General features: G+C 47.1%; 1 protein-coding gene across 1 annotated transcript in view; it reads left to right on the forward strand.

Moving 5' to 3' along the window:
• Positions 1 to 27,614, forward strand: part of OPCML (opioid binding protein/cell adhesion molecule like) — a 491,906-nt gene that overhangs the window by 454,263 nt on the left and 10,029 nt on the right. Inside the window, exons 4-6 of the mRNA XM_045790840.2 lie at positions 15,108 to 15,245; positions 15,659 to 15,779; positions 16,278 to 16,429. Of these exons, the coding sequence (XP_045646796.2) occupies positions 15,108 to 15,245; positions 15,659 to 15,779; positions 16,278 to 16,429 (411 nt within the window). The remainder of the gene's footprint in view (positions 1 to 15,107; positions 15,246 to 15,658; positions 15,780 to 16,277; positions 16,430 to 27,614) is intronic.

Raw genomic sequence — 27,614 nt, forward strand, 5'->3', positions numbered from 1 at the left:
CATGTTACAAAGGGGGGGATTGAACCCATGGCAGTTTGGGGGAATCAAGGCCTCTTCATGATGGCATAGAAATCCAGTGGGCCAGAGTTTTAAAAAGTGGTGAGACTGGTGAAGATAAAAAGCAGAGGGCCAGAGAGCCCAGTACGTCACTGGAGTGATAGAACTTATCACTGAGACCCATACTGTAAGCCCAGCATATTAAAGGAGCACACAGGAAAGTCTTTGGCATGTGCTTTTTCATCCTCCACAAAGGTACATGAGGTTCTGATGAGACAGGCAGGTCATACTTTGCACTGACACTGAAGTACCAGATAGTAGTGACGTAGGTGGGGAGCCCACCAAAGTCAGCAGTCAGCCATGAGACCCAAACTCAGAGCTTCCTCATGGTCAGACCCCATGCATACTGTAGTGCTTACAGCTCTCTTACACAAGAACTAAACAGCCAATAAATTGTGCCTGACTTACTTATTTTTACCTGCTCCTGTGTTGACTCTTTGGAATGAAAACACGGGAGCCAAGTGTTTTCTTCAACACAGCGGGGGCACGGGCTGCATCGGTGGCTGACCACAGGTCTCCTTCTCGAGTGCTCTGTGCCTCCATCTCAGGAATTAACGTGGCTGCCTCCTCCTGTCTTCTCTGTATCCCGCTTCCCCACCATCTCATTGGTGTCCTTGCTAATTCGACAAAGTTAATACCTGATTAATAACTCCTATGATAGAAGAGTTCCTGGATGAGCTGTAGCCCCCATTTACAATCTGCTGGTGATTGAAAAATTATGTTCAGTTCAGTAATAATTGATGGAAATGGTCTTTTCTCTTCTGCAGCTGATTGGCTTTGTAATTGTGATTTAATAATGTAAATACCACTTGTTTTCTTCTCAAGATGAACTGCCTTCTGATTTGCTAGGCTCAGGGCTCATTGGGCTTTCTCATATTTGTCTCTTCTCCTGAGATTATAGGTGAGATTTATTCCTTATTTTGCTCTATTTTTCTTTACACAAACTCACATACATACACACACACACACCTACGCGTTTGCGCGCACACACACACACACACACACACACACGTTTTGAATCAATGGTTGGAAGGAGGACATTTTTTCAACCAGGATTGATAATCAAATGTTAGACCTAACACTTTTAGAAATAATTCAGAAACAGGAGGCCTGAGTGGGTACGTGACATACTCAAATGTACAGAAAGAGTCAGAAATTGCCCACAAACTAGTATAGTGCTATTTCCTAAATGATGAGGAAACCTCAAAATGATTGGCTGTGATTTTATGATTTATAATAAGAAATACATATTTGGTCTTTGTCCAGTTCCTGGCAGGAAGCTTCGAAAACCCTTGGAATTTCCTGTGATGACAGGACGCGTACCTTCTGTTATGTTGATGACGCGACTTTTGGAAAGCACCTAAGGATGGAGGATGGTTGCCAGGGTAGTCAATCCAGTGATTAGAAGTGTCCCCTACCCCACCACCACCTCGGGGAGGGGACAGGGCCTGGAGATTGAGTTCAATTGCCAATGGCCAGCAATTTACTCACTCATGTTATCAAGCCTCCAGAAAACCCAAAGGACAGAGTTCAGAGAGTTTCCGGGTTGGTGAACACCCAGATTCAGGGAGAAGGGAGAGCCCCGAGGGCACGGAAGCTTCGCGCTCTTTTCCCCACTCCCTGCCCTACGTACGCATCTCTTCCAGCTGGCTGTTTGTGAGTTACCTCCTTTTCATAATAAACCAATAATCTAGTAAGTACGCTATTTCCCTGAGTTGCGTGAGCCACTCTAGCAAATCAGTCAAACCCAAGCAGGAGTCATAGGAACCTCTGATCTACAGCCAGTGTGTTGGAAGCACAAAGAACAACCTGGATTTGCAGTTGGGATCTGAAGTGGAGGATCAGGGGCATCTTGTGGGACTGAGCCCTTCCCTGGTGGGATCTGAGGCTATCTCCAGGTAGAGCATGTCGGAACTGAAGGACACCCAGCTGGTGTTAATTGCTCAGTGTGGGAGGTGGAACCCACACATCAGAATTGGTCTCAGAATTGCAATGGCTCTGTGTTTTACTTTCTTTATTGCATGTTTCTCTACTGTATGCAGACATACCATATGTGTATCTGTGTGTTCATGTGTGAATCATATGTGGCATGGAATAAATACCACGCTCTTACTTACATTAATTTCATGACTTACCATCAGAGTACAATGTTCTATAATTGAAAAAAATGAAAAACAACAACAACCCTCTAGAGCTGCGTGTAAGTGGAGCGAGCTCAGGGCCGGACTGAAGGTGTTCGACACTGTGCATCCCGACCCGTTCCCTCAGAAGCTCCCTGTGTGGGGCGTCCTGGAAATCCACAGACACCACCTGCCTAGCTGCCAGGCTCCAGGCTCCAGGCACCTGCCCGGCATGGCATGGAATACTGCAGCCCCTTCCAATCTTCCTATTTTTGTCCAGGATCCTTCAATCCAAGCCTGCCTTGTTGGAACTCAGTCACCCTTACAATCCTCCTTGCTCTTCTCCCCCAGACTGGCATTGTCTTCCAAGGACGCAGAGGCTCCATGCTTCCTAAAGAAACAAAAACAAAAGTGACAAAGTCGTCTGAGCCAATAGGAAACAAATCTAGGAATTTTCAGGACTTTTCTCCCTGTCCAGGTCAAATGTGTTAATTTTGACAGAGACTTGCTGGGACATACATGACCACTAAGCATAAGGAAACCCTCCAAAGGCAGGCAAGAAGAGGGCACAACAGGGGTCTGGTGAGGGGACTTTCAGAGGCTGGGAAGCCCTTGCTTGAGCCTTCACATCCCTCCCAACATGCTGAGCTCTGGCATTTTCCAGAACCAGAGCCAGCCCCAGGGTTCAAGGGTCGAAACAGACCTCTCACTTCCAAACTTCCCTACCCACGGGCTCCTGGCCTTGATCAAATGCTGGTTGCCGTCCAGAGACCCCTGGTAAGACCACAGCATCCCTATGTGCTGGGCCAGAAGGACTGCCATGAATTAAGTCGAGAGAAGAACAGTGGCTAAGGAGCTAAGAAATAAACTGGCCCAATGCCCTCATTTTGCAGATAAGGAAACTGAGGCTGTGCAATGTAAAGTGGATTGTCCAGAATTCCTGGCTAATTAGTAGCAGAGTGAAGACTCCTAGGCCCCTATTAGGACTATGTTCATCAGGGTTCTCCAGAGAAACAAAACCAAGAAGATATAGAGAAAAACAGATAAGACATGATTTACTATAGGAATACGCTTGAGTGGTTATGGAGTCGAGAAGTCTGGAAGCAGAATCAGGAAAGCTGGTGTTGTAATTCAGTCAGAGTCTAAATGTTTGAGAACCAGGGGAGCAGATGGTGTAACTCCCAGTCCTGAGGCCAAAGGCTTTAGAAATGGGGAAGGTGGGGGGCCCACTGGTAAAAGTGCCAGGAGCTGAAAGCCCGAGAACCAGGAGCTCTGATGTCCAAGTGCAGGAGAAAACAGACATCCCAGCTCAAGAAAAGCAAGAAAGCATTCACCCTTCCTCCATGTTTTTGTACCCGTCGGGTCCTCTGTGGACTGGATGATGCCTACCCACATTAGTGTGGGCAATCTGTCCTACTCAGGCTACTGAATCAGATGCTCATCTCTCCTGGAAACACGTCACAGACATACCCCAGAATCATATTTACCAGCTAATGGGCATCCCTTTGCTCAGTCAAGTTGACACATAAAACTGACCATCACAAGGCCGCCCAGATCTTGTTGGCTCTGTTCTGGTGCAGCCATAGATCAATTCTGATAGTGGGGTGCAGGGGAAATTCGGGTTGCGGTTCTGAGTGTTGGGCCTTTACTACTGCCAAGGCCCCCCTTTCCTTGTCTTGCAGTGTCTGTCTTCTGGTCGGGAAGGATTATTGAGGTGAGCCACATAACTAAGAAGGGATATTTTTAGCAAAGGCAGGGGAGGACAGAAAGCAGAGAGAAGCATCACTTTCCTGCGTTTGGAGTGTACCCTCAGACCCATGGAGATGGGACTCAAATCAGATAAGTGGATGATTAGTTATACCTCTAAGACATTACTCCAACCTACCCATCGAGAGGAGGGAAACAAGAACCGCTACTTGTCAAAATCTGTATGAATAGGATTTCTTAGAAGGAAATGGAAAGAATTAATTTCCCCCATTAATACAAGACATTACCCTCAGACACACACAGTCCTTCATAATTGTCAGAACCTCTTTCCTCCCCATCACCGAGCAGCGACAGCACAATGACAGATGAGAGCCACCTTGAAATTGCTGTGGTGTCTTTATTCTTGTGCCTGCATTGTCAAGACCCCAGAAAAAGCGAGGGTGGCCTAGGTCAGTTCTGCAGTGTGTATGCCTGACTGCAGGAAACTTCTTATGTTTCCATATAGGTCAGTGACCCTGGGCTTCTGGGTTGGAACTCTGCCCATCAGCACCACGGTCGTCAGATTTCCAGAACTTAAGGCATTATGTTGGATTCCTGGTCACAGACTCTATTGCTAAGTTATAAAAGACTAGAAATGACCTTAGAAATCATCCAGTACGTGTATTTATTTGATAGGAAAAAAATAGTGAAGGCTTGGGGTGCTAAAAACATTTACTAGAAGACACATAGCACATTAGTGGCAAAGCTGGGGTTAGATCCAGGTCTTCTGATCTCTAATTCAGTACTTTTTCTCCACTTACTCCTGCTCTTGCAGAGTCACAGAAGACCCTGGGTATCGTGACTTTTATAGGGACGAGGCTAAGAAGGGAGGCCAGGAAGATAGCTGTCTTTCGTGAGAGATCAGCTTAATAAGAGGCAGACAGACTTGCCTGGAATAGCACAAGAGGCAGACACAGAGGGCCCTTGACAACAAAGTTTCCAAAGGGACCTAACATCACGTCAAGGGCTCTTGGCCCCAAGGGCGGAGACACTGCCCATTGAGTGCACAGCTCCTAATTCTTCCTTTCAATGGCCGCTATAGCTGAGTGCGTGAGCAAAGCTATCTCCCCGTGATGCTTCAGAGCTCAGGCCCTCCAGCCCGGTGAAGTGTGCAGAATGTCTCGGTTGTGGCCTGCATGCCAAGTATGCTGCTTGGCTTAGTGGGTATTTTGCCTGGAAGCGAATACGAGGATTGCAAAAATATTAATGAACATTGATAATTAGCATCATTGTCATGCGGTCGTGCTATTGGGAGCTAATCTGGGGAAAGGCTAAAAGGGAGAGAATAAGCAAAGAGGAAGGAAGAGGGAAAGCAGGAAGACTCAGGCTGCGTCAAGAATTCATCTGCAGACACTGGGCTCTATTCTTCCTCAAAAGAGCATCTGCCCAGTAGCCTGAAGAGGGCCCGCGGCTGCTTCCGTGAGTGCTCTGGACCATCTTAACCATTTCAGAAGGTTTGGATCTGGTCTGGTGTCTGACCTGCCAGGACTTCGAGCCGGCATCGGTGGAACGCCAGCTGGGTTTCCATCCTGCGGGTTGCAGTGCTGATGCCCTCTCTCCAGTTGGCTTAGGCTCCAAGCAGCCGCTTTAGCCTGTAACCTCACAGAAAGGTAGTTCGCTCTTGAACCTGAAGCTCCGAGGCAGAAAACACAAGGAGTCATTCTGGACCCTCATCTAGCAAGGTCCTACATCTGAGAATCCACACTCTCCTTGGGGACCAAACTGCTGTCTCTCATTGAATATAGAAGTGTGGGTGCTGGGACAGCCCCCCAGGCAGATAAGGCGCAAGCAGCAGCCTGGGCAGATCCTGACAGCCAGCCTTTCCGTGGGCAGGAAGTACAGCGGTCACACAGATTGCCACCCAGAGCAGCACACTGCTGAGAGCGGAAGTGACCAATAATAATGAGGCTTGGAAAACAGGTGTCCATTGAGAGTGTACCAGACAGACTTAACTGTATGGTCACCCTACTTAACAAAATAACAAAGGCTTCCTTGGTGTTGCTACACAAAGACGTTAATCCCCAGGGAAAACAAGCCAAGAGCAGCTGGTATTGGAAGGAAAGTTTTAACCCCCCTTCCCCCAAAGCTCATAAGGGGTAAAGCATCCGGTCTGATGTTGCTCTGTTATTAGAAGTAATTTGAAGAGTTGGACACCACTTGGTCCCCAACAGATTCTGACTAAGAGACTTGCTGTGGGCTGAAGAAGCCAAGTTTTCAAGCACCTTCTGGTGTTGGGTACCCACTGACCACACGGTGGCATGGGACATGTCTGTGCCTCCAAAATACTATTTTCTTTGAGCAACTGGGCCCAGGTGACCTGTCATTCCTGCTTAGGCTAATGCAAGCAAGGTCAAGTTAAACTTTCTTAAGACATATACAAGGCATACATACATAAAAGAAGCAGTTTCTTATTCAGTGCCTTGGTTTGTTTTTTTTTTAAATTATTGATTATTTTTTAAAGCCGTAGTTTATTTCAACTGAAGCACAAAATTCCTTCACTTTTTAGTTGTTAGTAATGAAATAACCTTGTTGGTTCAGAGTGCAAATAGTAGTAATGAAGGAAGAAACCTTGTAATAAATCAAAACTTCTCACTTGTGCTTAACATCTTGTCAATAACTCAGCTGTTTCAGCTGTGCCTTCTGCAAGTCATGATGTTGTTTTCTTCAACCTCCTTTGTCTTTCTGGTCTGAGCTGCTTATTTCTGTTCCTATTTGGATACTTTGTAGAATATAAATGTTAGCTACTTTTTTAACCACATCAGTTACTCTGTTCTCCAAATGGAATTCATCTTCTGCTCTCAGTCATTTGTCTGTCTACATGTGAAATTCCAGCTTTCTGCGATCCGTATCCTCATGGTCTCTGTCTTCCTCTCTCACTCTGTGTGTGCGTGTGTGCGTGTGTGTGCATGTGTGTGTGTTCACCTCCTCTCTTTGACCAGCATGCACTCGGCACTCCCATCGAAAGGGTATGTGCCACATCCTTGCCAGTACCCTGGCTCTTTCTATAGCACTCACTCAGGACTACTCCCTTTGAGTCAACAGTATCATCTAAATTATAAAACTCTCACGTCCTGATTTTTCTTATAGCCAATGAACACATCTCAGAAAAGGGAACACAAGGAAGACCAAACCAACTACGTGTCTTCACTGCGCTTCGGAGACAATGACTCTTGCCCTGACGCTGTGTCTGTGGGTCTGGGCACCCTTATCCACAGTGGGCTGATGAAGGGCAGATGTGTCAGGCCCAGGCCTGGCTGCCATTACCTTGCAAGGCCCCCTTTCCCAGACTCACCGGCTGACATCCCAACTGTATGTCTCTCAAAGAGGCCAGTGGACAGTCAACAGAAGGTCTGAGCACACTCTGAGATGTACAGAGCTTTAGGGACTGCTAGGCCCTGTAGAGGATGCCTGGGAGTCTATAAGTGGAACAGGTTGGCATTTGACAAGTGAAGGCCACAGGAGTCCTCCATGTACCCGACTGGGGGAGTCATCTCTGGTTTACATCAGAGTGCCCTGGGCAGTGTTTAGAGGGGGCCAGTGATGGGCTAATTCGATCGGTCTGTAAACATGGGCTCAAGAGTCTGTTTTTGAAGTGCTCCTTGGGTGATGTCATGTGTCACCTGGGACAAGACCTCTAGGCCCTCCCTCTTAGACCTCACTGCAGAGAGGTTTCTTGACATTGCATTCTCCTGTCCCCAGCTTCCAGACAAAAGCCTTCAAATCCCCTGTCTTTGGCTTTCCTCCTCCTGATAAAGAGAGCCCATGGTCTCTGTCTTTGAATTGATCTTTCTGACTAGTCCCACTTTAGAGTCACTTGAGCCCTTCTCTGCTTGTGTCATCCCAGCTGTCCCATCAGAAAATGGCAAAGACTTAGGAAATTCACCACCACCAGGCAATTCCTTGGAGCCCCTAGTTCCCAGGAGCGTTATTAATGCACTCTTTCCCCCACTAGAAGCTCCCCTGACTTTCACAGTCACACACTGGTCTTGTCATTAGCCAACTTACTGTCAGCCCCAAGGAAGGCAGCCAGCAAAGGAGCCCTGGATAGGGGCAAGCCTCTCTCCCTTGGGCTAGGTCCTGGCGGCCACAGCCTGAGAAAGGTTGTCTGAGCCCAAGGCAAAGAGTTTCTGTCACCACCAGCAAGTGAGACGTTGACCCAGAGGCTCAGTCTCCAAACCAAACGACTTTAGCACAATTCAATTGCTTGTATTAATTAAGGGAAAATGAAACAGTGGGTTTATCACACTTTTCATTAACTCCAACGCATTGAAGGGATGTATCTGGGAGTTGGGAGCACGCAAGGATGGAACGTACTGCTGTCCACACTCCCTGGTTTAATTAAGGAGGGGGAGCCCGGGGTTGCTTTTTGCCAGTAGCATTCTAAGGAGCGTCCCCAGGGTCAGGGAGGATAGAGGGGGTGGAGAGGGGCCAGGCAGAAAGAGAGAGAAGATTAAGCAAAGAGGGAGAATTTAGAGGGGATTCAGTTTCCAAACCCTTGGCCATTGGGCACAGAGTGAACAGGTGTTGTACGTTCATCCTACATGAGATGCGTACAGAGGTCAAGGAAAGGAAAGCTGACCCTTCTCAGTGCGCTTGCAATGTAGACAATGGAATGGCTACCATATAGGAAGCAGGTGCAAACAGTACAAGACCAAGATCACATGAGCCAAATTGTCCCAAATGCTGAGACTTTTTCCCAGTTCCCACTCAAGCATGTTTCTAGCGTGTCTGTCCTTTAAGAGGAGACTCTTGTGTTGGGAAGTATGCGATTGAGAATGATGCCATGAGATCTCTGGGGAGGAGGGAGAAACCCACTCCCTAGCCTATAGGTTTCCAGAAGGCAGCTTCCCCTGTACTCCCTATGAGGAATAGGTCCCTCTTTCACCTCAATCACTCTTCTGGATGTCTCCTTCGTGCATGATGGGTGACTAATGTCATTGGTAAGGTGATTTGCTCAGGCATCCATTGGACCTCATCATGTAGGGATAGGGCCATCACCTAGAAGTGAGGTGGCACTCCTGATTCTCCAACACCTTCCTGATCTATCTCTGCTTGGGTCAAAGTGTTCTCCATACTCTGGACTCTCCATTCCAATAGAACCCTTATTCCCAGTCCAGCATCTGGCCTGTAGCTGAATACCCAAGGCAAGTACTACTACCGCACAAGCCTGGATGTCTTTAGTTCATAGGGAGAAAGGCAAGAGCCTGTGTCAGCTTTGGATGCCAAGCCCAGATTGTAGGCCAGCCTGACAGCAGTGAAGCTGGTATTTTGATGTTTGTGGCTCCCTTGATGTGATTATGTTCTGCTGGCCAGAATCCTGGCGACAGATGGATGAGGGACAAGATTTCAACCCCGCATGCACTGCTGACATCTACCTTGCCCCACACACCTCAAGGGCACAGAAGCCATTGGGACTGTCTCCTCCAGACAGTTCCTTTCCTTGGCCTTATCCTGCTCCAGACCTTTAGGGCGGGATTTCCAGCAAATGGTCAACATGCCAGCCAACCACACCTTTTTTGAAGAATGGTACTAAGCATTTCTTACAGGATTAAAATCTCAGTTCCTTGATAGCTTGAACGAATACTTAGTTCTGGTGAGTGGGCAAGAAGCTGTTGTCCAAGATAGACCGAAGAGTGTCAGAAGCATTCACATGATCGTCTGGACGTTGGATTCCCACTTTCCAAGTCCCGCATTACTAGGGAACATCTATAATAGCCCCTCTTGCTGAGAGCAGAGAAACATCTATTCTTGCTTTTCCAGATCCTACTGTGTGAGCCAGATGGACCCTGGGGTGCCCACGCACTCTCCACTCCTAGTGGCTTTCTTCTGGCTGTTCCTCTTCCTTTCTTGCCCACTGGAAGAAAGTTCCTTCTCCTGGCCATGTCTTCATAAAGCCATTCGCTCTGTGTTGAGGCCTCCTTAAATTCTTATCCCTCCTCCCTGCTCTCATCCTCCTCCTGTTCATTTTCTCTAAGGTACCCGCCCCCAGGCATGTGCCACTGTGAGCTAAGTCCTGACAGGTCTCATGGCAAAAGTTGTGACAGGTGCTGACATTTAACCTCACAAGGCAGTTTCCCTGGATAGAACAGCAGCCTTCCGTGGCATATGAGGAGGGACAGTGAGGTTGGGCCCAGAAGGCGACTTTTAATCATTTCAAAGGGAGAAGCCAGGCAGGGTTTGCCTCAATATGAGGAAGATTGTTTTGGATGATGTGAATAGTCTAGCAAAGGAATAGGCTTCCCTCTGAAATCATCCCTGGGGATATTTGCACAGAGTGGGGGAAGATATTCCTTCAGAGACAATAATCCAAAAAAAAAAAAAGGAAGGAAGACTAAAATCTTGCTTAGAAGTGTAAAATTCTAAGGAATTGTGTGAAGAAAAGAAAGAAAAATTGGGCATAGGAGTGGTGGCTGAGAGATAGCTGGCATGGAAGGACAGGATGTGAAGGGGGAAAGAAAGAAGAGGAACAACGTCAGGAAGCATCCAGATTTTATTCTGAATTTCCTATTTGACCTCTTTATCCCTGAATGCCTAGGTTTCTTCCAGTTCTAATAAATCTTTCTGACCCACCATACTTTACTAGAGGGATGTAAAAACAATTAGGAACTGAAACCTGAGGGATAGAAAATATAAAATATAAAAATATATAAATATAAATAGAAACTGTTCCAGTTCTGGGCTCAGGAGATTGTCGACTACCCAAGGTCAAGGGCCTTGTCTTCTACATCGTCTCCACCCGACACCCAGTGTCTAACCCCACGCTTCTCTCACGGTCCATGTGAGTAAAATGACTGCAGGTGGTGTCAGGGAAAGCAGGTCACACCAGGGATCCGCTCCTGAAGCGGTTTCTCAGTCTGCTCCCCCTTCCGAAGATGGCAGACCCTGCTCACAGCGGCTGCTCGTTCTTTGCGTTCTGTGACTGGGTCAGAGTCTGCCTCCCTCCAGAAGAAGCCCCCCCTCTGCCCACAGAACCAGGGGGCTCGCTCACGTGTCCTGCATCTGAGGGGTCCTGGCCCGGGGACCTCCCGCATCCCCTGATAAATGGCCCCATTTGTATTCTCACAGATCTTAATCTCACTAATACAGTGAATTGAACTTACCTCCTCCCAAGTACTCGTCTGCGGGAAGAAATAACCCCTTTTTAAAAATATATTTCTGCCAGTGATTCAGAATTCACTTCCTTTTGCTTCCAATCATGTTATATGGGGATGTCTGAATGCATAGGGCAGGTTGATAATGCCTTTGGGTTATTGGCTTATTAAGGGACATCTCGCCACAAAGCAAAACTGTGAAGCCGATTTGGAACTTCCATTTTCATACATTTTGTCAGAGAAAATACTGTAGTCCTTTAGCCTGTGTTTTTCCTTTAATCCCTTTTGACTGTGTCTTCAGAATCTTTCCAGTGGCACCCAGGCCATCTTGTCGGCACCCCCTCTGCCTTTCTTTCCTCCCTCGCACCAGCACCCTCTTTCTCCCCCCCTTCTCCTTCCTCTCGTGCTCCTCCCTCAGGTGTTTCTCCCTGCCCGTCTCCCTTCCTCTCCCTCCACATCAGCACTTTGTCTTCCTGGCAGCCAGCAAAGAGGATTAAAACATTCGTTGCCTTCTGCCCCTTTCGCTGCAGCGTGGAATCAGAACTTGACACTGAGACTGGAATCGGAGAGGCCAGGGAAAGCATTCGACCCTGCAGTTTCCTAGGTCTCTAGGCATTTAGCAATCTCGATTTGTTCACCTGGTATTCAAAGCAGTAACAGAAATGCCGTCTCCATCACGGGCAGCGGACTTAAGATGGGGAGCAGTTTCCGTGTCCTCTTCCCACTTCTTAGCGAAGGAAACTGAGAGAATGCACGCTTTGCAGTGAGACCGCCAACCCTCAGTGACAAGTAAGCTTCAGGGGCCCAGATCCTTGGCCTCAGTGCACCTGACTAAGCCCTGCACCGCGAAGAGGGTGTCCTTTGAGATGCAGGCTCCCCAAGGATCTCTGCATGAGAGGTGCTCAGGAAGCTTTGTTGACCAAGTGGCCACTTCGCAGACCCCGATAATTCTAAATGGGTGACAAGAGTGAGCTGAGAACAGCACGTGGCGCTGCCTTGTCGCTTCGCGGCTCAGGGTGTGGGTCCCAGAGCAGCAGCATGGACAGTCCCTTGAGCACTGGTTAGAAATGCAGAGTCCCAGGCCCCACTCGTGACCTACTGAATCAGACTCTGTGTATTTTTAGATCCCAGAGGAATTTATATGCAAATTAAAATCTGAGAAGCACTTACTTTATAGTACAAACTTGACAAAATTCATTTTCTCACTTAATGAGGTAGTATTATTGTAACGATCCCCATTTTACACAAAACGTTCTCTTCCTTCCTCCCTTTTTGGCTGTCATCTGAGCGTCCCATAAAAACAGCATTACAGATAGTGAAAATGCATTCCCACATTCCAGAGGGTAATTCCTCCACAAAGGACCCGGGATCTCCCCTACTCACACAGACACAGAAAATTACTCAAGGTCCGAGCACACTGGCCTCCATCTTCTTTGAGGGGCTTCCGTCCCTTTGCACACGCCAACGCTTCTAAGTTTACTGGCATCCGTAAACGTGCCTTATCAGGACCTTTAAGGCATGTGTCTGGTGGGCACCGTGTAGCGTCACACGGATCTATCTCATTCTCTGCAAGGAAAGGGGCTCGGTGACCCTGCCTATTGCAGGGGGCTCTTTTGTTTGGTCAAATGCAGTGGGGTTTAATTACTTGTGGCAAACGCACTGTAGCACATTTTGAAAAAAATCATGACATCTTAGTAGTTGGGAGGCCGCCTTTTGATTCTGACGTACTTATTTGTTGCAGAAAAGGTGAGGCGGATTTGGGAAGTCGTGATGTGTTTGATTTCATTGTTGTTTAATCCTTACAGATACTTAGATTGGTCAACCAACATCATTTCAATAAGTGAGGCGATTTTTATCTTTATAGAGTTTCTGACATTAAGTGATTTCAAAATCTTCTTCAACTATGAGATTCTGTTAAGTCTGAGAGAAAGAAGGAAAAAAAGGATGAGAAGATGTTTCTAACCGTCTAAGAAATCTTGAGGAATTAGGCTATGAACTAGCCTGAATGATTAAATGTCTGCTGCGGGGGAGGGCATGTGACCAGCACCACTACCCTGAGAGCCCTGTGAATAGGGCGCTACCCCAGCCCCAGGGGGCGCCATGATCGAAAGTGTCTTCCCTGACATTTTCTAAGTCCTCCTCTGGTCCCTGGGAGCAGCCTAGGCCAGCAATACCATTAAGGAGGGATGCTCAGATTCTAGACTGGGGGTGTGTGCCCTGTCCTGGGCTCCATTTCTCCCCTTCAGGGTGCGTTTCCAACCTCTACTCTCAGCCATTCTTCACATGGGTTCAACCAGATTCCCCAAGATCCCCAAACTCACACCTTGGGCTTGTTCTGGGGGCTGGTCCACAGGTTCAGGTTCTAGGAGGGGGACAAAGGATTGCTCCTCCTGACAGTGCAAGATATCTTTCATGTAGTTGCATGAGATTGGGCTACCAGAATGCTGCTGTTGTTGGATGACTCCAATTGTTTATATAGACAGGAGTCTCTTGAAAAGTATTTTGCCAGGGGACCCACACCTGCTTGGGATGTACTTGGTAGCTGATGGCAGAGTCTGGGTGGTTGGGACTTGGGGTGGGGATGGAGGCAGGGAAGGCAGCAGGAGCTGAAAAGAAAGTGGTCTGAGCAAGTGGGCCGGGTGGGTGGAAACCCCCAAGGCTTAGACTTGGAGCAAAGTCAGGATGCTGAAGCACCTGCCTCCCTACCCCCTGCCCATCACCCTGTCCATCACCCTGCCCCTGCCCTTCCTGCTGCTCCACATCCATGGCAGACCTAGACTTAGTGGTCGAACACCCATTGGATAGGAATAGGTTTATATGGGGGTGGAGGGAAGTTATTATGAGTTTTTTATCCTCCTGAAAACTGTTTTCACTCTAATGCCTGGAGCACAAAAAAGAATCAGGCAGTAGGCCTACAAGAAATGCAAATGACTGTACTTCGCCCCTGGCCTTCGTGTTGGCTGGGGTTCCACAGGAGCCTGGTGCTTTGACAGAATTGAAAACATTTGGGGTTCAAGACAGAGGGTCTGTTCTCTTTTCACAGAGCCACAGGGAAGGGCATAAGGGATAGACACGTAACGGTGGCTGCAAACAACGTACATTTTGTGACCTCACAATATTTTGGATCATGACTTACAAACTTCACAAGTGTTTAGGAATAAAGCCTTCAGAATGTCCCACAAAGGTGGGTATTAAATGCACGAGGCTGTTCTAGTAACCACGGATCCATCATTTGGGGCTGCCACATTTATTTTGTGTTGGCAATCATTTATTCAGCAGCTAATGCATAGCCGTTACAAAACGCTTCCGTATTCATTCTTTCTCCAGTTCATCTTCTCCAGGACAGTTTGAAACCAAATCAACAGCTTCGCATCTATCTGTATTAAACTATTAAATGGTCACTTATTTATTCTACAAGTTGTTAGTAGTTTGTGTTCTGTATCCAAAGGATTTTTTTTTTTTTTTGAGAGAGAGAGAGAGAGAGAGAGGTGAGGGACAGAGGGAGAGGGAGAGAGACTCTTAAACAGGTTCCACACCCAGCATGGAGTCCAACTAGGGGCTCGATCTCATGACCCTGAGATCATGATCTGAGCCAAAATCAAGAGCCAGATGCTTAATGGGCTCAGCCACCCAGATGTCCCACAAAGGGATTTCTACATAATGAAAAATTAAGATGCCCATACTAACATACTCTAAAGTTATTCCCACATTTTTTATTATATTATTGATCATGACAATTCTCTTCAAAACATCGAAGTTTAGTAATGTGCTGGGTATTTCACATGTATTCTCTTAGTTAATCCTCATCATAATCATATCGGAAAAATAATGAAAATCTTTTCTTTTCAAATGGTCTGAAAATTTAATGTGAGTTGGACAAAAGCACAATGACCCAAGACTCAAGCAGAGAATTTCTTTCACCAAATGCCATACTATTTGGTCAACATGCTATCTTGTAATCTTTGACTCGATGTTCAGACCCCATTTTTACAGCTTTTTGTATTCCTTCCCCTACAAGCTCACGATGTGAATATAGTTCTGTCCCTGGTTTCACAGTTTCTTGATTTGTTTCTGTCTCTTTCTTTCCCCCCAGAAGGCCAGGGCTTTGTGAGTGAGGATGAATACCTGGAAATCTCTGACATCAAACGTGACCAGTCTGGGGAGTATGAATGCAGCGCCTTGAATGACGTGGCTGCTCCTGATGTGCGGAAAGTAAAAATCACTGTAAACTGTGAGTTGACCCGTTGTCAGGAAGTCTCGGGGGGAAGGAGAACATAGGGACCGAGGGAACAAGCTGGTCATGGCAATGCCCTTTTCTGACTGTCCCCAATTGGTTCCAACAGGAAAATACTGTCTCAGATGGCTTTCCACCATGACTGTCCCCATTGCCATTTGGCCCCTGGAGTCTACCTGTGCCCTTCAGAGCTTTTAGCTAATGGGGAGAATTGTTAACTTTGAATTGGTTTGAAGGCTTAAGAAGATGCTGGGATAAATGCAATATCCTCGAGCAAGACATTCTTTTCCTAAAATAAATGGTTATTTAACTGGAAAGTTGGGGTGGCACAAGAAATCCATTTGCATAGCAGGTGACTAAATGGGCCTTTCATCTGTTTCATGAAATCACTCTGCATTTTCCTCCTGCAGACCCTCCCTATATCTCAAAAGCCAAGAACACTGGTGTGTCCGTTGGCCAGAAGGGTATCTTGAGCTGTGAAGCCTCTGCGGTGCCTATGGCTGAATTCCAGTGGTTCAAGGAAGACACCAGGTACCTTGAAAATGGAAATCGGGCATATCTGAAGCAGAGCTGATGAATCATTCCCCACATGGAAAGGGAATGATAAAGTTAAGGGGAACGATATGGCAAAACCAAAATGCATTAGTCCCCTTTATAATAGAGTCTTCTTTTAGAACCAGAAACAAATAAACAAACAAAAAAACAAAACAAAAATCAAGGAAGCTGGCAAGTGGGAAAATGAAATTGACCTCATTTCAGAATCTGATATTAGTTGTAGACATGGCAGCCCTCAATGACTAAAAGCCAGGGAATCTCACCTTTGGAGCATGGACGTCCTTTCCTTTTTCCTCCTGTGGAAACTATGGCACTCATGGGTTAGAGGGGCTGGGTCAGTTCGAGGAAAGGTGTCTGTGAGCAGAGCCTCCTTGTAGGATTCATCTCTGGTATCTTTCAGTTGTCCCCAGCATCTCTGTCTGCTATTTCACTCTGTTTGTAGGACCAGACCAGCAATGCCTTCTCTTATTGCAGGCTAGCCACCGGCCTGGGCGGCGTGAGGATTGAGAACAAAGGCCGCATATCCACTCTGACTTTCTTCAATGTTTCAGAAAAGGATTATGGGAACTATACTTGTGTGGCCACGAACAAGCTTGGGAACACCAATGCCAGCATCACACTGTATGGTGAGTGCAGGAAGCCTGGATGCCGTGGGCTCAGCCACAGGGGAGAACTGCGGGGCTGTAAAGGGAGGAAGGCTCAGTTTGCTTGGCCTGCGTCCATCCATACTGCTCAACCCACCACCCTTAGATACGAAGAGCTTCTCCCTATCATTCTCCTAAGCATGTGATACAGTGACGTTTGCAAGGTAATTGACATCTCCTCATCCATTGAAAGGCCAGGTTTGCACCTTACAAAAGGAGTAAACCGAATTCTGAACCCAGTTGAATGGTGGTTGCCATAAACAACATAGAACATGAAACAATTCAATTGTAGTATCTAACGGTCTGCGGGGGAAAGTTAGATACAATTTTAAGATACCTTCTATAGGAAGAGTCTATCATTCTGGGGGTTATATTCATAGACTGGAACCGAGTCAGCTGCTGCCATCATGATTCTCGTGTGGATTGCCATGTCCCGCTCTCGCTCATTGGAGTGGAAGAAGCAGTAGTCTGAGTCCTCGTCAAGACGACTGTTCTTCCACTGCTGGAACATCAAATCCTTCTCTGAAGGTCTTTTCCTCCCATATGGATGGAGAGGTCTCCAGAGCTCAGACTGGCTCCCTTGGAAGCCTCATCTTACCTCACTCAGCCTTCCCACATTGCTGTGTCCATCTCCTTGTGCCACATTTCACATCATGGGCCAGGGTCAGCTTGTTGTGATATTTCATGTGTGTGTGTGTGTTTGTTTACTTGCTGAGATTTGGTGAAAGGTGAGTGGGATAGAGAGGTATTCATTTTCCCATGTGTATCTCAGACCCTGACCAAGCTTTCAGCATTGACATGAACAAAACTTTGTCCACCAACCATCTGAAATGTGTGATCTATGTCTTTTGTTTTCTCTCTGCATTGTTGTGTGCATTGTGCTGTGTGTGTCTTAGAAATAAGCCCCTCATCAGCAGTGGCAGGTGGGTACAGCATGTTCCTTCCTTCCTCTGCCTGCCTGAATGCCTATGCTTTTGAATTGAAGCCTACTTCAAAGATAGGCTTTGCCTGCTCCACCTCCCCGACTTATTTATCCTTAGTAGATAGACCTCAGGGCTTTGGTTTGCACAGTTTAGGGAACAAGCATGTAGAATATGATGGCTTTCACATACACACATCGTTATATATTTTGGGGGAAGAGGTTCCCCCCCCCAAAGCATTACACTCCTACTTGGCGGCCTGTAAAATAGACAAGCATTCTGCTCTTTCTGAACGTAACAGCACCAAGAGGAACCCAGCCCAGACACGAAACGGATTATCAAATGATTGTCTCCATGGGGAAGTCACCCTAGTATGAATGTTTTATTCTTTTAGCTCAAGGCAAAAAGGGATAATGACTTAATTCTATAAACTTCGTTTTAAAAAAGAAGTACTTGGGGGTCATTTTTCATAATAATAGTAATAATATCTACCGTTTACCAAATATTTACTGGTTTCTAGGCATTTTGTTAGTACTGTGCAAAACAGGTTATTAACTCCATTTTAAAGACAAGTAAAAGGAAGACCAGTGAGGTTAAGGAAATTGAAGTACCCGTACCAGGGAGTAGGTGCTGGATGAAAGCCAAAGCTGGGCCCTCCATCAGATCCTGGGTAAACAGAGAGCAATGACGCATGCGCACACTCACACCCTCACACGCGCTGTTAAGATGAAGCAGCAGCAGGTGCCTACCTCTGCTTCCAGAGGCAGCAGCCTCACAGCCCCGCTTCCCTATGCGCGATCTCAGTCACATACAAAGTGATATCATTTGAATTTTCCAGACCTGCAATGAGCTCTGTAACTGTCACTTTTCACAGCTCTGGATCTAGGAGAAGCCCCGGCCACTAGTGCTGCCCATGCCTTGAGGTCTGGGAATGTCCACCTTTGGTCTTTATAAAACTGAGGGGAAAGTGCAGGACGGGTGTGGTGCTCTGACCTTCACCCTGCCATCACCCTCTCAGTGGGGTCACAAGGAGTATTCAATATGGCCAAGAGAGGGAACCCAGGACTGATAAGCAGATAATCCAGGTTCTTGTGCCTCCCTATGAAAGAGGTGTGTCGTAGCAGATAACAACGGCAAATGTATCCGAAGCCTGTGCCAGCCTGCTAGGGCTTCCCTAAGAAACCATCGTTGGCTGGGTGACTTAAACAATGGAATTGTATCTCCTCACAATTCTGGAGACCTGCAGTCCAGGATCAAGCCAGAGAGAGCTATCATCTGCTTTTGATGAGGGCTCTCTTCTTGGCTTGTAGACGACTGCTCTGTCCTCACATGGCCTTTCTTTTGAGTGTGTGTGGTGTGTGGAGAGATACAGACAGAAACGGCAGAGGTGGGAGGGAACAGAGAGGGCTCTCTACATGGCTTCTTATTAGGACCCTACTACTATGGAATCAGGGCCCTACCGATATAACCTCACGGAACCTTAATTACTTCTTTATAGGCTCCATCACCAAATAGACATTGGGGTTAGGTCTTCAACATACGAATGTGGGGAGATACAATCCGGTCCACGGGGAAGACATAGCTTCCTATCCCAATTCAACCGACCACATGGCAGCCGCTTCATCTTGCTGAGCCTTACTTTCCTCATGTGTGTTATTGGGATAGCAATACCTTCTTTAAAAGACTAGACAGAGGACAGTGTAGGTCTTACAGAGAGAGAGCTCGACAGGTGTATGTTTAGATGTGTGACTTCAACAACACGCAAAGTCTGCAGATCGCAGTTTACCCAGCTAAATTGAGGGTGATATTTCCTGGCCTGCTGCCTGTCATTGTCCGTAAGACAATGTTTACCACGGAGGCATGACAAACTGAAACTGTCGTATGAACGCAAGGCACCATGGTTACTTTGCTGTTTGCCAACACCTGTGACGCGGCCCCTCGTACCACTGCTTCCCTTGGTACGGCTGCCAAGGTTGTTGCTCAACGGACTGTGCGTTCCCTTCTTCCAGAGTCTCTTGTGCCCTTTACTACGGCATCTCCAAGCTCCATAATCCACCCAGCCTGCTTCACCTGGTTAGTACCCACTCAGCTCCCAGCACGCCTTCCTGAGGGAAGCCATCCCTGACCTCTCCGAATAGGCCAGTCCTCCATCGCACACTCTCATATAATGCTTCCGGAGGCCGCTCTCACCACAGTGCGCTCGCTAGCTAATTCATTCAGCAAGTACCTGCACAAGTGGGGCACTGTTCTCAGGGACGAGGACACGGGAATGCACAATAGCTACGGTCCTTGTCCCTATAGCCTTCCCTTGCTAGTTGCAATTTTACTTCTGTTTCATTTATGTGGTTCGTTTGATTCAATGTTTTCCTCCCTTTCAGCGTATGCTCCATAAACAAAGGGACCATGTCTGGTTTGATCCTTAGAACCTAGCACAGAGTTCCTCACACAGTAGTAGGTCAAAAAAATCTTGTTGCATGAACGAACATGTATACGGAGATTGGAGAGTGGTGCTGGTGACACCAGGAGCAGGAACTCGGCTGTCAGGGATGCAATATGGTCGCATGGAGTAGGGTCTAGGACTCAGAGACTCTTTGAAACCAGGCTTTGCTGCTCACGGGCTGAATGGCTCTGGAAAGTCAATCTTGGTGTGCCTTATTTTTTTCATCCATGCCGGTATTTTAGAAATGTCCTGTAATTGTCTGACACTATGCCTTAGTGGAAATAGCTTAACACAAGATCAGAGTGACATTTTCCAGTGGACCAGCGCTTTCTGCTGGCCATGAGTGTTCCTTCCAGTCCTCAGTATCCCCGTAATTACGGCTAACTAGTGTTACCAACCGCATACGAGAGCAGAGCCCTGGACTATGTGTTCTGCATGTTATATCTCATTTAATGATTCTAGGAAGTAAGTACTATATTTATCCCGGTTTTACAGAGGATGAAATGGAGACATTAGGCAGGTGACTCAACTCACAGTGGCTAATAAATGCTTGAGCTGAGACTTAAACCGATGCACTCTGCTTCCAGTGTCTGAACTCTTTCTCCTACTTCTATCCAACTCACCTTACTTGGCAACCCATCGTGGACATTGGCGGATGCCCTTCCAGGTGGAAACCCATATCAACGATCAGCCTGCTTGGACCCATTTCCCACACCAGCATCTCCCCTGTTCCATCTAAATCTGAACCCATTCTGCAGTAAACATAGGGGTGCATATATTTTTTTGAATTAGTGTTTTCATTTTTGTTGGGCACATACCCAGTGGTGGAATTAATGGATCATATGCTAATTCTATTTTTAATTTTTTGAGGAAACCTCCATACTGTTTTCCATGGTGGCTGCACCGATTTGCATTCCCACCAACAGTGCTTCAAACAATGTAAAAAGCAAAAAATAAATCTGAACCCATTCTTTTCAAGAACGATTTTTACATTTACAACCCATATACTCACACTTTCCAAATACACGCCTCCCCCTCCCTGCCCCACATTCCCAGGAATACATTGGTGTTTGCCCTCAAAGACTCTATGATTGTTTTTGGAGACCCTTTTGACTCTGCACTGTGACCCCATCACAACATATACTCATAATAGGACTCTCGCACAAACACATCTTTATCTATTTCCTACCTCCATGCAAAGAACAAGGGGAAGTGGGATGAAAGCATTTTCAAAAGCACACATAAGACAAAGCGTATGAGACAGTGGGTTGGTGAGCAGGTTGAAGCAGGAAGTGATGGGGCAGGTGGTGAGAGTGAACACAGGTGGGTGGGCGACACGCAGAGACAAATCCACGGTTGGCGCTGACATGAGGTGTTTCTTCCCTGCACGCCAGTTGCCGCCCCTTCAAAAGCCACATTGACAGGGTAGGTCAGGCAGGCAGAGTGCAACTCAAAGTGGCATTTTAGACTGCCTGTGTGCTCCTTCGTGCCGGGCCACTGTGGGTCCTGGAAAGGCAGCGGAGCATCGAGAGACCGGGAGCAAGAAAAACGGTGTTCTGGTCCCGACCCCGGTTCAAACAAACTGATGCTCTCTGTTCTGTCCCTGGTTGTCTGTTAAATGTAAGAACAGAACAAGATGGACTGTCAGCTGACTTCCAGCTAAGTGTTCTGAATTTGAGCAACAGTGGAGAAACAGTATTAAAGGCTGGTCTCTGAAAACTGCATGCTTACCCTTGGAAATGGTGGCAGTTAAAATGCTTCTTCTATGGGGGGGGGGGGGGCGCCTGGGTGGCACAGCGGTTAAGCGTCTGCCTTCGGCTCAGGGCATGATCCTGGCGTTATGGGATCGAGCCCCACATCAGGCTCCTCTGCTATGAGCCTGCTTCTTCCTCTCCCACTCCCACTCCCCCTGCTTGTGTTCCCTCTCTCGCTGGCTGTCTCTATCTCTGTTAAAAAAAAAAAATGCTTCTTCTATGGAAAAGCAAACTGCTCTAAGGACAAGCAAGTTTTACTGAGTGGAAGCAGCCTTTTGCAGGCCCACCTGGAGCGTTAGCGCCTTGAAGTCTTGCCAGGCCCGCGTGCAGCAGAGGGATGGCCAGGCCTCGCCTGCTGGCCCCAGCTCTACAACCCCCCTCCCCCCGCCCCAGGAAGCCACTCATTTCTCTCTGCTTGCCAACCCACTTTGCCTCCACTGGGTCCTGAGCAAGAGGCCCCATCCCCCTGTCCTTAGAGTGCAGAGAGCGAAGATTCTGAACCTGATTACATCCGGCCCCGCAGAGAGTGGGACGTGCTTAATGAGCCATATAAATGCCTGGATTACTGGAACTGGCGGGGGAGAGGGACAGAGAGCGCAAACAATGCCAGAAAGGAGGGGGGTGCTGCAGAGAGAAAAACAGATTTCTCACATTTTATCTGTGAAATCGTAGCGACACAAATTAGTTACATTAAGAGTTAAGTATCAGGAATAGGGACAACGGATAGGAGTCTTGTCATTGCAAATGAGAATGGCCAAATATTCCAGTTAAGGCAACATCTGGGCTCTGGATTTTTTCCTCAGGCAATGCCTTAGCCCCCCTCAGAGCAGCCAGGACTCAAGCCTACCTCAGTGGCCCCTGCAAGCCGTAAGGACAGAATCTATATTTTCTTTTGCTAATGGCCATTCCTCCAGAATAAATATACATATCAGGCTGTTCTTCAGACTGGAATTTCTTCAACGACAGGCAGCACCAACAACTCCTTTCAGCCTCCACCCTTTGCTGGCCGCACCCCCAACACCGTGCACCCCACTGGTACTTGTAGGCAGAACCTCAAAACCGGGTCTTTGTCCCCCACACCAGCCCGACACACTCCTGTCTCTGCTGGCCTTCCCCCCTCTTTTATTAAGGGCACACCTTTTCCCAGGCGCCTCCAGGGAGACCTGAGGAGTGGGTGTGAGGAGTCTGAAGATTGTCTTTGGCGTGCTTTCTGCGTACCATCCTACATCTTCTCTTGTCTTCTCCTCCAAACCTCCAACAGGGAGAGTCCATGTTCCCATCCCCTCCTCCTCTAGCACCATCACGCTTCAGTATGCCGTGCTCCGGCGCCCTCCTACAACCCAGCCAACTCTCAGCTCCAGACCTCCCTTTAGCCCCCAGCACCCCCTCCTGGCTTTGGTGATATACCCAGGTGGTGACTTTCTTACCTTTCTGGGTTAGTCTGCTGCTGGCCCCTCACCACGGTCCCCTCGTTCTGCCCAGGGTACGTATCACAGTGAGAGGAGAAGGGGTCTCCTATGTCTTCAGGCATCTTACAGAGCGTCACCTTAGTCTGCACTGACCTTGCTTCGGGGGCTTTCAAAACGCAGATTCATGGGTCTTTCCCCAGACCCATTTAAGCACAGTCTCCAGGGAAGGTCCTGAGAATGTGCTTTTAAAGCAAACCCTCCAAGGGGATCCTTTGCCCACTGAAGACTGACGGTCTCTGAGCAATAGTCTGGTAACGACAAAATTTGTATCTCCAGCACTTCCCTGAATTCTGAGCTATGAACCATTCCCTTACCTGAATGTTCCATGGGAATCTCAAACTCAATCTTTCTCTCTCAGGCATGCTTCTCACTCAAATGTATACCTTATCTTCTCACCTACACACTCTCACTAGAATCTGTCTGGTCATTCTGACTTCTTCCTCTTCCTTCCCCTTCCACCTGGTGGCCAGTGAGTCCTAGCAAGCAGGCCTGGACTTCCAGCTTGCCATTCCATTCTCACTTACACTGGGCGTGCGCCTTCCCTGACTAGTTATACTATTCTCTTACCAATTCCTGCATGTTTGGTGATCCCTCTCTAATCTCTTTGCCACTGTGGGGCCACATGACTTTCCCCAAACTCAGAATGAACCTGTTCATACCCTGCTGGAAACTGCCTACCAGGGAAGCATGGCCTTGAGGGTTCTTCTTGCTCGGAGATTCACACCCCCTTATACTTCAGGTTCTCCCGCTGCTTCTATGCACCCACCATGCTAGACCGAGAACACCAATGCCGGGACACATGTAGGTCTCTGACCACGCTGCTTCAGGTCTTTTTATCCCTCCATCCATTCAGATTGAGTTACACAGTTCCCAGCCCTGTACAAACAGGTCAGTAGACAGCCACAGTAGAATAGTAGAGAGTAGCAAGCGAAAAAGCCACTAGCCATTAAGTGTCAGCCAGGCGTGGTTTAAACAGCTAAGAACACTTTGAGGTTGGTACTGTTATCATTCCCACTTCCAAGGAGAGGATCCTGGAGCCCAGAGAATTCAGGTGGTGGGACTGAATTCCCACAGACAAGAATTCTAGCACCCAAGGAAGTGACAACACCAGGTTTCACATCCAGGTCTGTCTGATCTTAATCCCATGTTTCTTTCTAACCCAGACATAGCCTATGTCCTCCAGTATGCTGTAGGGCCACAGACGGAGGCTTTTGCCCTCTTCCCTGTCTGATAAAACTGTACTTATCCCTTGAGGTTCTACTCAATGTTACTCTGTCCGTGAAGTGATTCTGAGCCCCACTGAAGAAGCACTCATCTTTAAGACTTTCAGGGCAGCTTATATTTTATTTGTTTTTGTTTCTGCACCTAAAGATGTAGTCCTGTCTCTTGCAGCGGTTTTTGCCCAGTAAACATCTGTCAAATTAACAAACGTAATTTCCAGTCAATGGGGGCATCAGAGATGGCTCTTATACAGAGCAAATAACCAAAGAAAAGCCAAATACTCAAAAGGACTTGTGGTCTTCTCCCCCCAGGGAAGCCAAATTGCTATTTCTCTGACACTCTCCCTTGCATTCCAGCTTCCATATGTCCTATTTGGAATTTAGGGTTCCCCTCACCCTGGGTCTTTCTTCTGAGGGAGACTCTACCGAACATTCCAATTCACCGTTTAGAAAGACGTTCAATCAAATGATTGCTTCTTGCCGACACATCAAAACCTGCACATATGTGTCCATTTCCTGCTGATAATGTATATGATTTTTATTTTCCAAATCCACAATTTAAATCCAGGTGGGAGGGAATGAGTCAGAGAGAAATACCATTGCTTTTGGCTGATGACAGCAGCGTAATCATTTGTATTTTCCCCAACCTGCAAAATGTCAACATATTAGAAAAAAAAAAATGCAGACATTTCACATTTCATTCCTGATGAGGTTCCTTGTCGTTCCCTCGCACCCCACCCTCTTCTATCTGAATCATTGACATCTGGCTATTAGTCTAAGCATTTAGAATGTAACACTGAGCGTTCAGGGTGTGCTGATGTCAGCACACACACAAGAGCTTGTGGTTCGGCATAGACCAAAGTCTTGTCTCCTTCAAGTTTGTGATGAGCTGACAGATTCGAATTAACTTCTGCTATTAACTTCTTCAGCTTTTGTCTTTGTGGTAAATACAAAACAGGGAGTGCTGAAGAGAACAAAACAAAGATGGCTGCCTTTTCTGGCCTCTTTATTCACAAGTCTTCGCGCTGCAAAGCCTGGTTAATCTTCCTTGTAAAACAACACAGGACCATGTTTTCCACTGTAATTAAAGACAATGGAGGAAAAGTTCCCTCTGAAGGGGAATGAAGCGCCTTCATCAGCCAGCCCTGCTGAAAATAGGTTTATGTTTCAGCAACAAGTGTAACGCGTGCCCCCTCTAATTAGATTTCCTTGCTCCTCTTTTAATCACCAAGAACATCATTATCCTTTTGGTTCCTCATTAGGAAGGTCGCATAGTTCATATTCATACTTATAAAACCTATCCAAATTTCAGAACAAAACTGTATCTTCTCACACTTCAGATACCTCATGGATCTCACTGTGCCATCACCAAGTTCAACTCGCCTGTGGGGTTTTTCTTTCTTTTCTTTTTTATTGTGGTCACCCTACCACGTGCTACTTTAGTAGAATGACAGCAATGCGCTCTAATGTTGCCAAGGAACCATGCCATATTTTCATGGCAATCATGGAAAGGAAAAACCGTGACACATTTCAATACGTTCGTTGCCATTTTTAAACTTCGAATCTCTTGCGAGGCAGGAGCTCATCAGGGAGCTTAAATGTATTTTGGGGGAGCTTTGGGCCGGGCTCGGGGACTTTGATTTTCGACACCTGCTCCCCCCCGAGGGTGAGTCCCCACCCCTCGGATGCAGCAACATAGCCTCACTTCCAGGGTAGCTAGGCCTGCAGACTGCTTCTGGGTTAAGCCCTTAATCAAATTTGTTTCTTAAAAATCTAATGTTTAGTATATTTAATTTAGCAAAGTAAGTAGCCTCTCCACAGTGGACTTTATTTTATTTATTTGTTTGTTTCTTATTTGCTTCTCTTAACCCTGCTGAGGTTCACATCTGGCCATAAATCTTCCCTCTGGCCCGGAGTGCACACATCAATTGACCTTCATGCCATTTACCATTTCTGGAATTTATCTCTTGATCTCTCTCTTCTTTCTATATACTGAAGACTGAAGTATTTTTAGTCTGCATATCTGTCCCCAAGGTATTTTGCTGTTGTCGTTGTTGTCGTTCACAGTTTGTTTTGTGGCTTTGCATCATCATTTCAGCTTTTAGTCCCAGGGACGCTCCACTTCAGGCATGAAGGAAACAGTGTGTAGCACTGGAAGGGTGGGGAAGGGACCGGATCAAAGGAAAGGGCAAAAATACAAGTTCTCACTTCCAATTTATCCCTGACCCGTATTTAATTAAACCTGATATTTGTACCAGCCATTCTAATTGCACTGAGTCACTGTTACCTTCCTTAAATGTGGCAATTGCCCAGAGAGAGAGTGGGACCTCTAAATACACTTGCTTCCTTAGGAGGCTGTCACCGGTGGGTGGTAGCCACTTCAGGGCTTTTAAGGAGTGAGCAGGTCACTTGCTTGCTCGTCATAGCCACCTTTGCTTTCAGCCGGTGTGTGGCACTCGTCCTTGAGAGCCTACTATTGCACAGGGTCTCTGTTTAAAGCAGGATCCCCACAAAAGATCCTATTTTAAGGATCAGCAGTTATAGTCCTGCTTCTAATTCACCTCATATTTACTCATCCTTCACTTCTACTCAGTGATCTTACACATCATCTTATCTAATCCTCAGAGCAACTCTATAAGAGATGAAGCTACCCCTCCCCATTTTACACAGTAAAGAAAAAAGCAAAACACAAAACAGAAAAGGCAACTGTTTCAGAGAAGTTTACTGTCTTGTCCAAAGTCATCCTGCCAGTGAGTCTCAGAGCCAGAATTCAAATTCCGTCCTCTCTGACTGTTGAATTTAATTCTCCAAGGACTCCAGCAAGAAGGGCGGTCCTGAGATGAAAGGGATGCCGATTCTTTGTTCCAAATGGCTTTCTTCTCAGAATCTGGGAGCTTTTAAAAATTTTCTTTCCTTCCTTCCTTTCCTCTCTTCCTCCTTCCCTCCTTCCCTCCCTTCCATCCTTCTTCCTTTCGTTCCTCCCTCCTTCCCTCCCTCCCTCCCTTCCTTCCTTCCTTCCTTCCTTCCTTCCTTCCTTCCTTCCTTCCTTCCTTCCTTCCTTCCGTTGTTTGTTGACTGATTTAGACTAGAAGAAATGCTATTCCAGGTCCTATTAAAATAGAAGCTCTGTGAAAGCAGAGATTGTGTCTGCCTTTCTGAAAACAGAGATGGTCCCACAGAAGCTTCCCAATCAATACTTGCTGAGTGAAGGGCAGTGGCTTTCTGAGGCTAGCATGGGGTCCCTTACCCTTGCAAGACCAGTGCTTTGCCCTTGGACCTTGCATGGAGCCTAGCTTTGGATGTCTCCATCACTCTGCTCAATGTCCCCTGTCTTCCCAAGCTCACCTCATGGACAATAGCCTCT

The sequence above is a fragment of the Ursus americanus genome, chromosome 16 (genome assembly GCF_024610735.1).
Source record: "Ursus americanus isolate L20-20 chromosome 16, mUrsAme1.1.p, whole genome shotgun sequence".
In the NCBI taxonomy this organism is placed as follows: Eukaryota; Metazoa; Chordata; class Mammalia; order Carnivora; family Ursidae; genus Ursus; species Ursus americanus.